Source organism: Cylas formicarius, unplaced genomic scaffold (assembly GCF_029955315.1).
Source record: "Cylas formicarius isolate icCylForm1 unplaced genomic scaffold, icCylForm1.1 PGA_scaffold_8__14_contigs__length_24414737, whole genome shotgun sequence".
Classification (NCBI taxonomy): Eukaryota; Metazoa; Arthropoda; class Insecta; order Coleoptera; family Brentidae; genus Cylas; species Cylas formicarius.
The window spans coordinates 15,663,292-15,675,872 of NW_026844361.1; the positions used below are offsets into that span (position 1 = coordinate 15,663,292).

Here is a 12,581-nt window from a genome sequence, read left to right on the forward strand (position 1 = left end):
TGTTTAGAATTTAGTTATTTGGGTTTTGTTAGGAAAGATACTAAACAATATTTATTTATTTATGTATGTATTTATGTTTAAATCTAAAATAAAATTACGAATTATTTTTATTACCTACTTAATTTACTTAAAATTATTCACATAATATCAGTATCACTATCGCTATCATCGCCTGTTCAAATTATTATTTGTTCTATATTATTTGCAATATGGATATACGATTGTTCTGCTTTTTCTATATGTTTAACAGAATTCGCCCAACTTTGTTTTCTATAACTTTGAGGCCATTGGAGTTAACACGGGGAAAAACATTGTTACGACGAATGGCAGATTTGGTGCCAAACATGTTCATTGGGATTAAATATACAATGATAAGGTGGAAGCCTTCAAATTGTATGCCCTAGATTTTTTGCATAATTATCACAGACGTATTCCTTTTGTAGGTTCAAGTTTTGTAGAACCTCAATTCATTGATACATGTAATTTTGGATTGTTGCTTTTGTGTCACATAAGGAAGGGGTTTTAGTCAATTGTCTACTGTGATAACTTGCATTGTCCATTACAATGACGCTATTAGGAGGAATGTTTGGAACTAGTTTGTTTTTAAACCAACTTTCAAATAAATCAGCGGTGGTGTCTTCATGGTAATCCAGAGAAGAATCTTTAATATTTTTCGCAGACAAAGAAAGTCCATTTGGAATCCTTTAGAATCTTTAGAGCCAGCATGCAAAATAGTTATTGTTTTACCTCTTTTTGATGGCGCTTTTGTTTTACACTTATCATTTGAGTCAACCCAACCCTTTTCCGGGGTATCATAAGTGTCGAACCAGGTTTCATCCAAGTAAATAATTGACCTTGTTAGTAAATTTATTTCTATTATCTAAATATATAATTTAAATGTTTTTTTTTTCTATATTTTAAGCTATATATAACGGACTTACGCTCTTTCACTTTTTGTAACAAAACAAATTTTTATTTTGAAAGTGACCTAAGTCTTTAAGGTAAGCAAGGTCATATTATACACTAAATAATAGCGAATTTTTAATAGGATACATAAAATGCGATTTAACATTGCCAGTCAACTATATGTCTTATGCATATTTTTAATTTTGTAAAAACGCAAAACCTTAAGGATTTCAAATTAAAGATAAATGGACTTAAGTCACTTTCAAAATGAACGGCTCATATAGAAGACACAAAAATACAAGAAGAAGAATGTTGTTTATCGACAGGTTTACAAGATAAAAATGATTATTTTCAAACTTACCTAAGATAAATAGGGTACAGGTACTTACCCTCACCCTTTGAACAATCCAGTGAAAACAACAGGATCAAGGCTCGAGAATCAGGTACTTACTGGGACGATCACTTTCAAATACCTCCTTAAAATATACGAACATATTGCAATTTAGATTCAACTCTTAACTCTCACCTGATGTTAAAATAAACGCTTCTACTTATTCGAAGCATTTACGTTTCAAATAAAAAAGTTTCTACAAATATTCACTACGGTCCATCTCAGGCAAGACCTACTGAATGCAGAATAAACATCTGTTGGGGTGGGTTTTACCATGGTCCTGCTAAGATTTACGGTTGAGGTACTGTAAAATACTTAAAACGTTTTTTTGATCGCACAATACCTTCAAGGTTATTCTTTCCGTTCAGGTGTCGTATTACGGCCAAGGGTTGGACGCTGGCCAATGCGGTTTCGTTATCCACAGAGCAGAGGACCGTAATAATGGGGACGTGAAGTGTACTTTGGGTATTGCTAGCGAAGCGCAAGAGTCAGTAGGCACCATGTCGCTGATAGTAGCCAGTGAGCGCCATCGTTGTTGTTTAGTTGAACTAGATAATTCACTTTTTCATTCATAGGGTCGCCCAAAGCCCCCGAGCTGGATCTGAGCCAGGGTACGGATCACCTGGTGGTGTACAAAGTCGACGATACCATACAAGCTTCGTGCATAGTCAGGGACGGCCGTCCTGTTGCCAACATCAGTTGGTTTTTGGGTAAGTAGGGCATTGCCAGGCATCCGTATTGAGGTCCATCTGATGGTTTTACCATCTTCAAACAAGTTCTTTAGTTAGTGAACCAATTAAATTGTCCCCTTTCAGACAATGAACCTATCGACAACAGTGAGCTGAGCATGCCCACGGTTATAGACTTGGCTAAGGAGAATCTACAGTCGAAAATTCAAAACTTGACGAGACGCCTACGGGCGTCGGACAATGGCAAATATCTGAGGTGCGTCGCGTACCACGACGGATACCCAGGTGGTATTTCAGAAACCAAACGACAGCTGGATATCAAATGTACGTATATTTCGAATTTTTTGAATTGAATTTCCGGAATTAATTTTTTCGTACATACACGTAGCCTGACATGGATAGAATTTCTATCAAAACCAATCCTGATTTTCTTTAGTAATCCTGGTATGCATTCTTTCCTTTTCATCGGATAAGAAAAACCGCTTTATAACAAACCGTCTTTGGATAATATAAAAGATCCGTGTTGTTATTATTTACTATGAATCCAGGGTCTTTAAATTTTCGTAATTTCCATAAGCCTTTGATCATATTGTGTTTTTTACAATTATATTACAATACAATTTTCAATGAAATTAGTATAAAAGATGTTCAGATTTTCATAGTTTGTAATGATTTATGACAGTTATTTCGACAAAACCTTTATCAAATACAAAATATGAAAATATTCCGAATCCCGAATGTATAAACAGGTAATAGATTTTTAATTACCGGTATAGGGTTATAAATTTAAATTTAACAACGGAGACGCATTTAAATCCAATTCGAATATAACATTTGGTTAATCGCCCTAGCTTCCACTAAGCTTGGTTTTTTGCTTTTTGATTAATTATATAAAATATCAAAATTATTGTCAAACTTGGGCATTTCCTAATTTAAATGAATGGCATAGTTAAAATCCGAACTTTTATTCTTATACGCCCATATATGTTCGTTAATGCTTTTCTTAAATGTTCTACCTGTGTGTCCCATATAAATTTTGGGACATAATCCACATTTCAACTTGTAGACTCGGGACTTTTCAGTTTTTCGTAATTTAATTTTATTGTTTTTTAGAAAATGTCCTATGGTGTTTTCAGTTTTAAAAGCAATATTAAGACCAAATTTAGATAGATGTTCCGAATTTTTCTTACTGGGTACGGTGATTTATATGGGATAGATGGAGATCAGCGTTATTTGAAACTGCGTTTTAGTTTTAATCGTACCTATAAAAGAGGGGTCGTAACCCTTGTTAAAAACTATTTGTTTTATTTATTTTTTTTTCTGTGGAAAATGGTATATTAAGTAGTCTGCGGATAAAAGCATAAAATACATACGTAGCAGAACTTAGCAACGAAAATTTCGAAACATCTATCTAAATTTGGTCTTAATATAGCATAGGACATTTTTTAAAAAAACCATAAAGCTAAATTACTATTATTATTTATTGCTATTCAACCTTAAGTACGCATGATTGCAAATTCTGACCGTTTGTACATTATGAATTTTATTTTTGTTAATATACTAATCTGTTTTTTTTTCTTTCTACAGCATAAGCTTGTCGAGAGTTTCTTTTGCATTTTTAATCTTACCGACTTGACAATAATGATTATTAATAATGAATATAAGCAAAGCCACCTAAGTAATATTTTGTTTTTATAAAAACGTATTTACTTATCTGGTTTTTTCCTTCCTGTGAGCTTATTTTTTAACGGATTTTGAAAATTTTGGTCCCAAAATGTTGCAAAAAAAAATTTTCCCACTAGGGTGCTATTTTAAATAACTGGGTGATCCTAAAAAATTATTACAATACAATAATTGCTATTTGTCATTAGGCAAGTAAAGAAAAGTTTCATTTGAAATTTTTTCCAGGATCATGTGACCCGGCACATAGTATTTATGATGGTCACAGCCTTCTAGACAGAAGTTTCAAAAATTAAATAAAAATTTAAAAAAATGAAAAAAAAAAAAGATATAAAACCGTCCCATCCTACGTAGAATCCAAAAATGCGAAAAATATAGGTTGCGTTCATTGACAACATATTGTCAAAAAATTGGACATTCAGCCCATATTAACCCTTCCAAATTTCAACTCGCTACCTCAAGCCGTTTAAAAGTTATGCAGTGTTCCCACTTTCTTGTGTCACTGGGTATATCGATGTTTTCATATTTCGTATTTTGTATTTGATAAAGGCACGGTGTTACCGAAACAGCTGTCATAAATCATTAAAATCTGTGAAAATCTAAACATTTTTTTTTCTAATTTAATTGTGTTATATTTTTCTTGTCGTATATTTAGAGAACGATTCGACTCCCCTGTTGTTCGTGGGGCTGAGAATCCTATCAATATCTATTCTTTTTCAAATGCATTTACTTTTTTTTCATATAGTGTAAGTCTTTTCTTGCTTTTTTTTAGTTTTTTGGAACGGAGGTTTCTCCTAGATGCAATGATACTACCAGTATTATTGTTAGCGTAGTTACTTACCAATACAATGCAATGCAATTAAATACCAACAGTATTTAACAGGGAAACTGATTTTGAGTGTTAAAACGTGGCAAATTTTCCGCATTGATAATAAAACTTTTGATATTTATTTTCGCTAAAGTCGCAATTTTATTATAGAAAAAAACTGTACAGAACCTATGCCAAAAATATATTTCTTGGCATTTACGGCTTGAACAAACTCCGCTTTGGGGACATATTCGACAAACCAATGAAGCTATGGCGTTAAAAGAACAATAAAAACGCTCAAAGCCTTGTATTTGTTTTATTAAACAGCCATGTATAATTTTTAATTAAATTTTATAAGGTTTGTCTTCAAAAGACAATTGGCGTACGCCACAGTTTTTCTTTTTTTCCTTCAAATGCTCCAGAATGAACTGAACTTCTGATTGCCTTGACGTTGCGTTTTGAGACTCGATATCGGAAATTAAATCTCTTGTGACGTCCTTAAAAAAATATAAGGATTTTAAACATGAAACAAAAATATTCCACACTGGTTGTGACTTATGAAGATTTGAACAATCTCTAGCTAGATTTTTCGCTGCTAATCACATGATCATATACCTATGACTATCCATTTTTCCTGAGGCCTATTCTTAGGAGACCTTCTAGTTGTCGTCATCATAAAATGCTACAGATTACGGCTAACACATAACATTTAAAAAGACCCATTACAAGACACACGGTGAGTAAAATTAATAGAAAATTTATAGTAGAAAACGAAATTATCGGACCTGCTTGGTCACAATTTTACTGGAGCCAGATATTGAATTTAAGAATTGGCCCTGATCCGACTCCGGTATCCATCTTTTTTTCGCGAGTTTCGACTGTTTTTTGAACCTTGCTATGAAACACGATAAGTTTCCTAAATTTGAAGCAATCGACTTCATATTTGGCACACATATGCAGCTTTGCCCCGTGACGGAACCTATTGAAAATGGGGGGGGGAAGAATTCTAAAAAAATAAAAAATCGCGCGTGCCAAGGTCTACAAAAAACATCATTTTTCAAAAACTGTTTACGAGACCAAAAAATTTCTTGAACTAGAAGAAGCAGAAGATACGGATATATAAACTTTTATTCTTGCCAATTTTTCAAATCAACTGCAAATGTAGCAGAGAAATAAAAGTCCCCGTCCACATTTAAACGGTAGAAATTGGGTCCAATCAAATTTTACCAAGTATTTTATAAAAATATTTGATTTTTTTTTGGTAATTAACTAAAAAGTATGGCTAATATGGCTACAATTTTTGTATTTGCGGTTTTCGTGTATCATATACAGTGCTCGGGATATATGAAAAAAACCGTTTTAAAATCGCTATTTCGGGGGCTCAGTCAAGACGCGATGACGTCATTGATTATTATTATTATTATTTTCTCGAAAACCATTTTCTATTTTGGAAAATTTCTTCTACCAGGAAACGTGGAAGATCCAGGGCTATAACCTCCATTTGCGGACTCTTTCAATAATGTACACGTTGTGTCAATTATGGGAAAAAAAATCTAAAAGATCCCGAGGATTGCCGCTTCCGTGGATAAATTATTAGCCGTAAATGAAAAACTATAAAACATGGCATAGTTTGGTTTAAACTGTCTCGAATATTGTTTCGAGAGGTAGAGTTTCAGGTATGGTCTATCACGCATGGTGCGCGAGATACTTGGAATGATATAATCGTAAATCGTTATTACTTATACAATTTTTTACATTTATCAAAGTTTGTCGTGACTCTGAAATTCGGCGATAACTAAAAAACGCTTTATACAGGGTGTATACACGATATAATTACATCGATTTTGCGAAAGTTCCATAGTGAAGCGAAGCGGCTTCTTTTTGAGATTCAAAGCTGCTGCGCGCTACGAACATGTCCCGCCCACCGAACGTAATCTTGTTAAATCGCCCCCGTATCCCCGAGCTAATCACCGACCGGCCGCATAAACAAATACTATTCGATCGTAGACGGGCCCTTACCGCAACGGCAACCCATAGAGGAGTTCGGCTACGAGATCGGCAAAGTAGGAGTTATTAATGTTACCGTTGAGGCGAACCCGAAACCCCAAATAGAGTGGTCGGTGGACGGTCAGAAAATTAGGGAGGGCAGCCACGACAACACCGGAAGCATGGAAGCGGAAGTGGCCCGAGATCTGGTTAGTTTTGCACCGTAAACATTCGTTTGTCTGGGAAGTTTATTCTGTAATCCATCCCGTATTGTCTCAGCGCCTAGTCAGCTTTACGTACTGTCCTTCGATGTAGAATTTGACCTTAAATTAACAAAACCCGACTGCGTATATTTACAGGGTGTGTTTCAAATGGTGACTGTGGAAAATTCCGTTATTGTTAAAGATGCAAAGAAGCCTTTTGTACAAGGTGGTCCTAAATAAATAGATATTTATTGGTAAATCGGCCAAGGGAGAAAGCTGGAAATTATTTTTAAGTTCATAAAATGGCCGCTAGGGGCGTAACATCTACTGTAAAATAGAAAAATCGGGTTGTCTCAAAAATATTTCAAATTATATCAAAATTAGTTTTGGCGTAATCTAGTCCAGATAAGGAAACTTTTTTGTTTGAACTATTTTTCTCTGTCAATTCAAATTAAGGATGGGGGAAGGGTCAAATATTGGTTTAGAAAAAATTGAATAACTTTCTTTTGGCTAATCCCATTTCGACGAACATAATTTAGTTTTAAATAGCTTTTGCGAGTCGGTAGGAGGCGCTTCATGTCAAATACAACTATTTTTATGATTTTCTCGAAAATTTCAAATATAATGGGGTTAATATATTTGACTTGGATTAATGAGCGTAGAAAATCACAGCAAGTAGTGGAAACGGCATCGTAATATCTTTTTTGCCCTTTGAAATATTTTCTACTAGAGTTAAATTTGATTTTGTCCTAGTTTGTCCATGATAATCGCCAATAATCAATAATAGTCAAAAAATGATTCGTCAATATAATTTACTACATGCATTGTCAATATTATAAAAGAGAGTAAAATAATTAAGTAGGCTTATCGGTTGGCATGGTAACTTTACCATTATTATGGAACAATTTATTGAGGTATTTTGTGAATAATTCTTTCTAACCTAATTTCCTCTCAGTTATATTTTATTTATAAAATAAAATAAAAGTAATATCGAACCCTTACTATAAATTATCATTCCCTCCCTCTTGGTTATCTCTAATACCTACTTAAAAAAGTATTTTTAAATTAATTTTTATTTATATCTCAGAGAGGAAAAAGAATTAATATCGAGATATTGACATGCCAGTCGAAGCTCCTATAAATAATCTTTAAAATAAACTAAGTTCGTAGAAATCGGATTAGCTAGACAAAAATTATTGAACTTTTCCTTAACTAATATTTGACCCTTCCCCACCCTTAATTTGACTAGAAAGAAAAAAAGAGTTCAAACAAAAAAGTCTCCTTATCTAGAGTAGATTACGTTAAAATTAATTTTGATATAGGTTAATTTGGAAAAATTTGGAGAAAACCCATTTTTTTCTATTTTAGGGTATACGGTATAATCAAATTTTGATTTGCGCCTGTAACTGTCTGAGCTACGAGGGAAAACTGAAAAATTTGCGATTGCCTTTATTTAAATTTATTCAAAAAAGTTTATGCATAATAGTAATTAGTAATAACTAGTAATTTGTAACAAGAGAGAATATAGGCAATATAGGGAAAAGCATTACCCCTATCTCAAGACCCTCTCTTAATACTTTTCCTATATTTTTTGCGTGCAAAAAAAAAATATAATAATTAAAATAAACTTCACTTAAAATTAACACAGCATTCAAAACAAATTCTTCTAAGCTTATTTAATCTTTAATCCTAACCGCTTACAATTTGAATAAATCTGAACTTTGTGATTGCCTTTGGTTAGTTTCACATCAGCTAACTGCTCCTTAAAGTTTATATATTGCAATTGCATGCACCCTTTATTGTCTTCAAATATTTTAAAGCTAGAAAAATACAGTTTCATATCTGAAAATAATTTTCTGGACCACAAACAATCAAACAAATTTTAAATTTGTTTCTTGTGTTCCTTTCAAGTATCTCAACAATCTCTTCAGCGCAATTCAAACTTGCGGCTATCAAAATCATCAAATCGGTGTTAGTGATGAATTGCAGTTTTCAAATTTGAATCTCTTTAAAAATCCTTTCGAATACCTGTTATATTCAGTTTCAAGTACTAAGTTTTTTTTTTTAATTCGCCATTGCCTTTTACGTCAAATTGCAAATTTCAATTTTATCATAGTCTGGTCCTGAAATTATAATATATACATGCTGATCTTATAAAAGCCAATTTTGGTTAAATAATTGTTTATTTTGATGATCCGACATTTGGAAGCTTGTTTTAGTCCATAGAGTGCTTCATTTAATTTAAAAACATGCCCTTGTTTATATTTAACCCTCTCTGACGGATAAATGTATATGTTTTCTTTTAATTATTATTTGTATTGATTTCCCAACAATAAAAGCATTCTGATTGTTGGTATCTTGGCTGCTGGTGAGTATAGTTCATCATGATTAGAAAAATCTCTTTGGGCAAATCCCTTTCCCACTAATTTTGCCTTATATCCTTCTTCGATATTCTAACATTTTTCATGCAATACCCATTTTCAGGATTTAGGTTTCTTCACTTCAATCCATGCTTTGTAGTTTTCTGGTACTTGGTCAACATAAGACGTGGCATCAAATGTCGTATGTAGTTCGTAGTTACATCTCTGTAGTAGTTTACTTACCCTTTGGCTTTTTTCATTTAGAACTGTAGACAGTTTTTCTGTGTTATCCTCTTCACTTTCTCCACTATTTCTTGGATAATCTGATTCGCTATATCTTCTGCAATATCTTACAAAATCTACTGTTTTCTTGTAGCATAAATATTAAAGGATTTTGGTATATAATACATATGCTGCCACGCTGATTGCTTCGTTCCAAAAATATTTTGGCATATTTGCTTCTTGAATCATTGAACTGGCTTTTTCAGTTATACTTCTGTTTTACCTCTTCCGTTCTTTAATTTGTTGAGATATATATGGCGTTAAATAATCAATACTAGTCCCATTGTCTCTACAAAAAATTTTTAATTCTGGAGGCAATGTGTGTGTGAACTATTTCTATCATTCTTTTGCTCTATGCTTACTATTGAAATGTAATCTAACCCAATTTTCCTGTACAACCTTCACAAAAGTCAATTTTATCGGTCTTTATATTTTTTAAACCTTTAACCATATTATATCTGATTAATGTTTCTAAATTTGAATAACACATATGCCTTAAAATACAACTGGTCTCTATGCCCTAAAGCTATTCATTTTTCCCTCGTGTATAAAAAAACTTGACCTTTATAAAATGTTAGCATTTTATTTGTCATCTCTGTTCATCACGCATTCTTGCTTCCTGCAATTTTTTCTCATCATCAAAGCGGCTTTCTTTAAATTCCTTCTCAACACGTTGTTTTGTATTCTTTTCAACTAATAGTATTTCCATTCTAAATTCCCAGAAGTTGTAATTGTGCTGATTTCACAGGTCTATATTGAAACTATTCATCTTTACTGTTCCTGCCATGTTTATTTATTATCAGGGTTATTCAATTAAGTTTATACATAATAGTAATTAGTAATAACTAGAATCATAACCTTCTTCTTATAAGCGCTAAACACAGAATACAGAGAATTTTTTTGCAAAAATTCACATTCAGAATGTAAAATAAGAACCTTAATTTATATGGAGAGTAGAGAGAGTAAATTTAAGTTAGGTTTCACAATGAAACTAGTAGGTAAAAGTAAAGCTACTACAAAATCATGTTTCTTAACATTATATTAATTCTTAGTAAACATTAAGATTACTATGGGGATATTATAAAACATTAAAAAACATAACAGCATAACTTATGGTCGCAGGTATTTTTAAATTTATTTATGCTTAGACAATACGGGCGACATGTAATGTCACCACCACTGAGGATTTTGGGAGAATATTTTTTTTTAAATGCAGGGAAATGGTCGATACTTGGTCAGCCTGAAAATAGCCAGGATCAGCAAGCTGGACACCGATAAGGAGTACATCCTGACGGCGTACAACGACATGGGCAGTCAAGATTATAGGGTGAAGATTTCCACCAATCCCGAACCGAAAGGTAAACATTAGTAGTAATTGCCGATGCCCACTAGGTTACACCCCCCTCCAACGTGAAGCTAAATTAAGTTTCTTATTTCTCAAATATTCCAGTAATAACAAATACTAATAGTAAAAATTTAATTAGATTTAACTCTTTTTAAATGTTGAACGCTCAATAATTATCTACAGGGCGATTCGACTAGTCCACATTTTATTTACCAAGAAAAAAAGTCGATACAGGTTGTTTCTCTTCTTTCTCATTTGAAGTGTAAGAATGCAAGTATTAGTAGTATTCTCATAAAATGTCAGCGTAATTGAGGACCTCTTGAATGTTTAAACTTATAATAGTGATTGAATTTTTCACGCCGCATTTAGGGATCACAAAGTTCTTCCGACAGCACGTCTACGGTAAGCCTGAAATATACTATGTCAAAAAAAGAAACACCCTCTCGCCCCCCCCCCCCCCCCCCCACACCACACCGCACAATCACCCTAAATTACGTAGAACACGATCGAAAGCTTTTATTACATTATTTCCTACATTATAGGACTTGCATTACATGTCCAAAGGTAAATAAGATTGAAGATAAGGAAGAAATTGATCCGCGCTAGTAAAACACTAATAAGATTTTGATTGGAAGGTGGGTGTCGTTTGCCCTAATTTACGTGTTTTTAATGGCCGCCGATGGTCATTTGGGGAGGGTAATTTGGTTGGTTACCACCCGGAAATAATTGTATGCGTTTGTCGAACTAAATAAGAAACATTTTGGGTCATAGAACGAGGGGTTCCATCTGCTATATACGGGGTGATTCGCGGTGGATCGCTGGTTATAAATGTTATAAGTGAGACACCCAATATATTATTCGATTTTCTGTCCCTCCAGTTTATGGTTATTTTTATATTATACCTCGCCGTACCTTAATTATTAAATATTATTCATATTTTTGTCCAAAATTGAAATTTTGAATGAATTTTACGAAGGTCTTATAGTTTTATGTTTTAGTTCACTCTATAATAGATGAAGACGCTCAAAATATGCGAGTGTACCGGTGAAAACAAAAGTAGTGAAAATTTTATTTTTTAAATCGAACGCCCTATATTTTATTAACGATTCTGGAAGACATTTGAAAACTCCCTTTAATAATATATTATGCCTAATTGTTAAAGAATTCAATTATCAATCGGTTCGATTTAAATTCTAAAAAATTTCACAGTTAATGAAACATTATAAGAGTGTCCGTTGATGATTTTGGCCAAATAATTAGAAAATAGCAAAACATGTGTCAATAATAAAAAATAAAATATATTCACTTCTATCTAGTTCTTGAATGCATCACACTTTAGTGCAGTCCTTATTTACTTTGTGCAGCTGTTTTGTACACCTTCCTTTTTAAATTTGACCCACAAATAAATAGGCAAAGGTCTAAGATCGGGTGATATCGCCGGCCAATTCCAGGGTCTTAAACGATTGAACCCAGTGATCTTTCAAACATTTCGAACAGCTCTGCTGTTACTTGGTCGGTACAATGAGCAAATTGAAACCATCAGATGAAATTTAATCATCATGAGAAAACTTCTTGAGAACTTGGTGACAAATCGAAAAAAGTTTTTCCCATTTGCTTAACCACATTCGGATTCTCATCTAGACTAGAAGTGTTCGTTTGTTGTGTTGAAAATGTAAGGATCAGGATCAGAAGCAGATCACAAAAGTGAATTCTTTTATAATTCTCTCATTTGAGGGCTTGGGATTTTGTAAATTTGTAGGGATCCTGCTTACGAAGGATTTGTTGTTGAGTACACAACTTCAGTCTTAAATCTTAGCCTCAGGATAAGCGATACTGGTTTCAGATTATGATACATTTCATTGAACATTCTTGCTATAGTTTGACCACCTTGTTATGAGCTTTTTTAACTCTTCTACAGCATAATTATTAAT

General features: G+C 33.1%; 2 protein-coding genes across 8 annotated transcripts in view; one reads left to right on the forward strand and one right to left on the reverse strand.

Annotated features, from left to right (window-relative positions):
• Positions 1-12,581, forward strand: part of LOC132706791 (fasciclin-3) — a 448,477-nt gene that overhangs the window by 423,046 nt on the left and 12,850 nt on the right. For 3 of the 5 annotated variants that reach the window (XM_060678330.1, XM_060678333.1, XM_060678332.1), the window contains exons 3-8: positions 1,666-1,816; positions 1,873-2,007; positions 2,113-2,310; positions 6,482-6,669; positions 10,522-10,663; positions 11,020-11,052. In XM_060678330.1, coding sequence (XP_060534313.1) covers positions 1,666-1,816; positions 1,873-2,007; positions 2,113-2,310; positions 6,482-6,669; positions 10,522-10,663; positions 11,020-11,052 — 847 coding nt within the window. The remainder of the gene's footprint in view (positions 1-1,665; positions 1,817-1,872; positions 2,008-2,112; positions 2,311-6,481; positions 6,670-10,521; positions 10,664-11,019; positions 11,053-12,581) is intronic. The other 2 variants (XM_060678331.1, XM_060678334.1) reach the window with 1 other exon arrangement.
• The window catches only part of LOC132706790 (uncharacterized), a 242,995-nt gene that overhangs the window by 202,160 nt on the left and 28,254 nt on the right, over positions 1-12,581 (reverse strand). The window contains exon 22 of one of the 3 annotated variants that reach the window (XM_060678327.1): positions 4,783-4,971. The exons of 1 other annotated variant lie outside the window; for it this stretch is intronic. The gene's annotated coding sequence lies outside the window, so the exon portion shown is untranslated. Of the gene's footprint in view, positions 1-4,782; positions 4,972-10,675; positions 11,059-12,581 lie in introns of those variants that run through there. One more of the 3 variants, XM_060678329.1, reaches the window with a different exon arrangement.